Raw genomic sequence first — 3,575 nt, forward strand, 5'->3', positions numbered from 1 at the left:
ATGAATAAACACGAATAGAAAGTTGTGCTCAGCTAACCGAATAAATCAGTGCAATACCAGGGCACCAACGTCCACATTTCTTTTCACTTCGGGCCGGGGCAGTAACCTCATCCGGGTATGCTAAAAATTAAGGGCAACGGGCAAGCAGATTCAAGTCCCTCTAAAAGGCGGCTGTAATTGATCGGGCAGAGGGAGCAGTGGATGATCGAAGCCCATGCCTGGCCGCAGAGGGTCGGCAGCAAGCGGCGGCCCAGCAGGCACACAAAGGACACACAGCCATGCTAAAGGGCTCGGGCAGCGAAAGCGGGGAAGGAGGGGGACAGGCAGGTGTCCTCGATGGTCTCCAGACCCCCACTCCGGAGTGCACGCTCTCCGCTGGAGTCGCAACCCGGAGCTCCTTGGGGCTGAAGGCAGCGGCACGGCGAGGGGGTGGGCGGCTGGGGGGGGGAGGGAAATAACGCCTTTAAATTGCTGCCGGAGGCCGGCTGCCGGGGAGGCAGCACCGTGTGCGGCTGTCTGGCTCCGGCCATCTGCCTCCCGTCCTCCGGCTCTCGCTTCAATATTGATCAAACGCACTCCAGCTTCCGAGTAATTTCATCTTAATCAACGGCCGAGCTGGGTGCGGATAATAAACTAATGCTGGAGAGGGGCTGTCGATAATGCTCGGCCAGGGGCAGAGAGGAGGCAGCCCTCCAGTTTGGCGGGGCTCGATAGGCCCTATCTTCCCGGGACAGATGGACTTAGTGGGTGAGAAGGCTTAAACGCAGCTTTTCATAGATTTACACCTCAATCAGCCATTCAGGTTTTTAATGCAAATCCTAAAACAACATCATTTATCCATGATGGAGACCGGCTTTGAAACGGCGTATCACTAGCTGCACCCTTGCCACCCCGAAACCGCGCAGGCACCCTCCAGGATGTGCGTGTGTCCCTGTCCCCTCCTCCGCCGCCGGCTGTCCCGCACAAAAGCCCGCAGGCTTTGGGAAGAAGCGAACACCCCCCACCGGAGCCACTCCGGCCCCGCCAGCGGGACCGCTGCAGGTGTCTCCTCCGGGTTTGGGCTGAGGCTCGGCAAAAGGAGTAACTTGAGGGGAAAGGGGCTGGCGAATGACATGAGAGCAAGGGGAGAAAGAGGTGAGACCCGAGGGGAGGGAGTGGGGTGAGGCTGAAGGCTATTTCTGGCCTCCCCTAAGTGCCACGGCACGACGGGGTGATCTTCTAGGGGCTCGATCAGAGGAAAGAAAAAGCCAAACATATCAGTGTAAAGCCCAGCTGAGGTAGATTATTGCTGCAGGCTTGAAGCCTTCTAGCTGCAGCTTCCAGATGCGAAAATGAAGGAAGAGAAAGAAGGAAAGAAAAAAAGTAAGCCCAAACTTTAACGTCTCTGAATCCTTTCCGCTATTAAACCCCGTTAAAAATAAAGCAGGATGAGAACTGCACTCCTACCAGCGAGAAGCTGAAATGTTAAAAGCCATGTACAGACAACGAAGATCTCCTTCCTACCCAAATCCGTGGGTAACTGGAAGGGCAGGGATTTTTTTCCCACGAAGGCCTCTGCGCTATCTTGCTGCGAGGGGAGGGGGAGAATGAGCAGCCTGAGCTCAAGTGTGAAATACGTGAGGGTGCCGGCTATTTAAGAACCTTTTCTCCTCTCCTGGGAAATATTTTTTCCCTCTAAAAGCCTCGTGGGAAGGGGAAGAACTGGGTCCATTACACCATCCCCTTCCCCAACCCACGCGAAACACGGGAGCCCTATTGTGTAGATCGCTGTATCTCCCCCTCAGGCAATTCCCGTCCATTCCGGTTCCGTACAGCCAGGCGTGCTTTCCTTTAACACTCTCCCCACCCACTCGTGTTGACGACGGGGCAGAGATGCTGCCGGGGCTGCCCGTGGGGAGACCCCGCGCGGAACCGCGCCTTGAGCCAAGCCCGCGGGGCGGGGGAGATGAACCCCGACGGGGCGGGCCCTGCCTCGGGCCGTTCGTGGCCTTCTCCGCGGTGCCTACCGGGGGAAAACGGAGGAGAATTCACCACCAGCACCTCTACGCGGGGCTCCGCGGTTCGTGTGCGCTCAGCAGCCCGGTGCAAAAAACTCTGTCCTGCCCTGGCCAAGGGCGTCTTACTGGAGGACACCTCCCTTGCGCAGTCTCCGCGCTCACACGCGCGGCTTTTCCTTAAGGGCACCAAAGTTTTAGGAGCGTATTTGCACATCAGCTTATTCCTTCAAATTACCCATTAGTGTCTTGCTCTAAGATCTCACACCCTAGGGGGTTCCCGGCTCCCCAGGTAGTCTCTCGGGGAGGGAGTGTGCGGGGGGGAAGTATCCTGAATCGCTTCCGAAGGCTTTCCGTAGAGCTAGCACGGACTTCCCCCTCACAAAAAGGGGAAAAAAATTAAAAAATAAAAAAGAAAAAGAAAAAAGAAAAAAGAAAGAAAGAAAGAAAGAAAGAAAGAAAGAAAGAAAGAAAGAAAGAAAGAAAGAAAGAAAGAAAGAAAGAAAGAAAGAAAGAAAGAAAGAAAGAAAGAAAGAAAGAAAGAAAGAAAGAAAGAAAGAAAGAAAGAAAGAAAGAAAGAAAGAAAGAAAGAAAGAAAGAAAGAAAGAAAGAAAGAAAGAAAGAAAGAAAGAAAGAAAGAAAGCGTATTTTCAAGTAAAAACAAGTTTAGAATTTTCGTCTCGTTAAATCATGGCTGAATAATCTGCCCAGGGCAAAGCAAAACTTTAATGAAAAAAAAAGAAAAAAGAAAAAGAAAAAAAAAAAAAAAAGAAGAAAGAAAAAAAAATAAGAAGAAAGAAAAAAGACAGATGCTGAAATACTGTTAGTCATGCAAATAAAGGCTTCTTTCAGCACATTACAATATACTCCGGATTGGAGGGGAGGAGCTGCAGCCTGCTTAGGGCGAGGAGTTTATGTTTTTGTTTTCATTTAAAGCTACAAAACAAATCGTGAAATGTCTTAACCGCTCTCTGAAGTCACCCGGCCCTGCAGACAGACGGCCAGGGGAAGCCTTTCAGCTCCCAGCGCACCAAAAAAAGAAAAAATAGGGCCGAGGGGGGGAAAACCCTGGAGCCCGCGGTGGCGGAGGGGACCCGGGGGGACACGGCCGTGGCCCTCGCCCCGCGCCACCTCGCAGCGCCGGGGTTCCCGCTGCCCCCCGCGGCCTCCGCACAGGGTCGCTCCGTCCCCCCAGATCCCCTCTGGGGTGTCGGGCCGAGCCGGGAAAGGCCGCGCAGAGCTGCAGACCCGCGGGGCAGGGCGTGGGGCGAGGGGCCCACGAGGAGGGCCTGTTTTCCCGTGGCGGACAAAAACACCAACATCACTGGATAGATAAAAAAATGGAATACTGTATTTGATTTAGAAAGTTTGTACATATAGATAAACACGCAGTTAAGGAAACAATAGTTTAAGCATCCTACGTGGAGTTTAAGAGACCCCCCCAAAGCTGCTATTAAATACTCAAAATAGCTTTTGCATAAGATAACTACAGTTGCACCCTAAGCTTTTTTTTTTTTTCTTTTCTTTTCTTTTTTGTGTCTGTCTTCTTGTTCTCTTTCTTCTCCTCCTTCTTCGTCTTCT

The 3,575-nt window shown here is 52.2% G+C and overlaps 1 protein-coding gene across 1 annotated transcript in view; it reads right to left on the minus strand.

Annotated features, from left to right (window-relative positions):
- SIX3 (SIX homeobox 3) overlaps window positions 1-3,575 on the minus strand; it is a 14,114-nt gene that overhangs the window by 5,707 nt on the left and 4,832 nt on the right. The window contains exon 3 of the mRNA XM_010004963.1: window positions 1,851-2,002. Within this exon, the coding sequence (XP_010003265.1) occupies window positions 1,851-2,002 (152 nt within the window). The remainder of the gene's footprint in view (window positions 1-1,850; window positions 2,003-3,575) is intronic.

Source organism: Chaetura pelagica, unplaced genomic scaffold, assembly GCF_000747805.2.
Source record: "Chaetura pelagica isolate M959 unplaced genomic scaffold, ChaPel_1.0 scaffold13, whole genome shotgun sequence".
Classification (NCBI taxonomy): Eukaryota; Metazoa; Chordata; class Aves; order Apodiformes; family Apodidae; genus Chaetura; species Chaetura pelagica.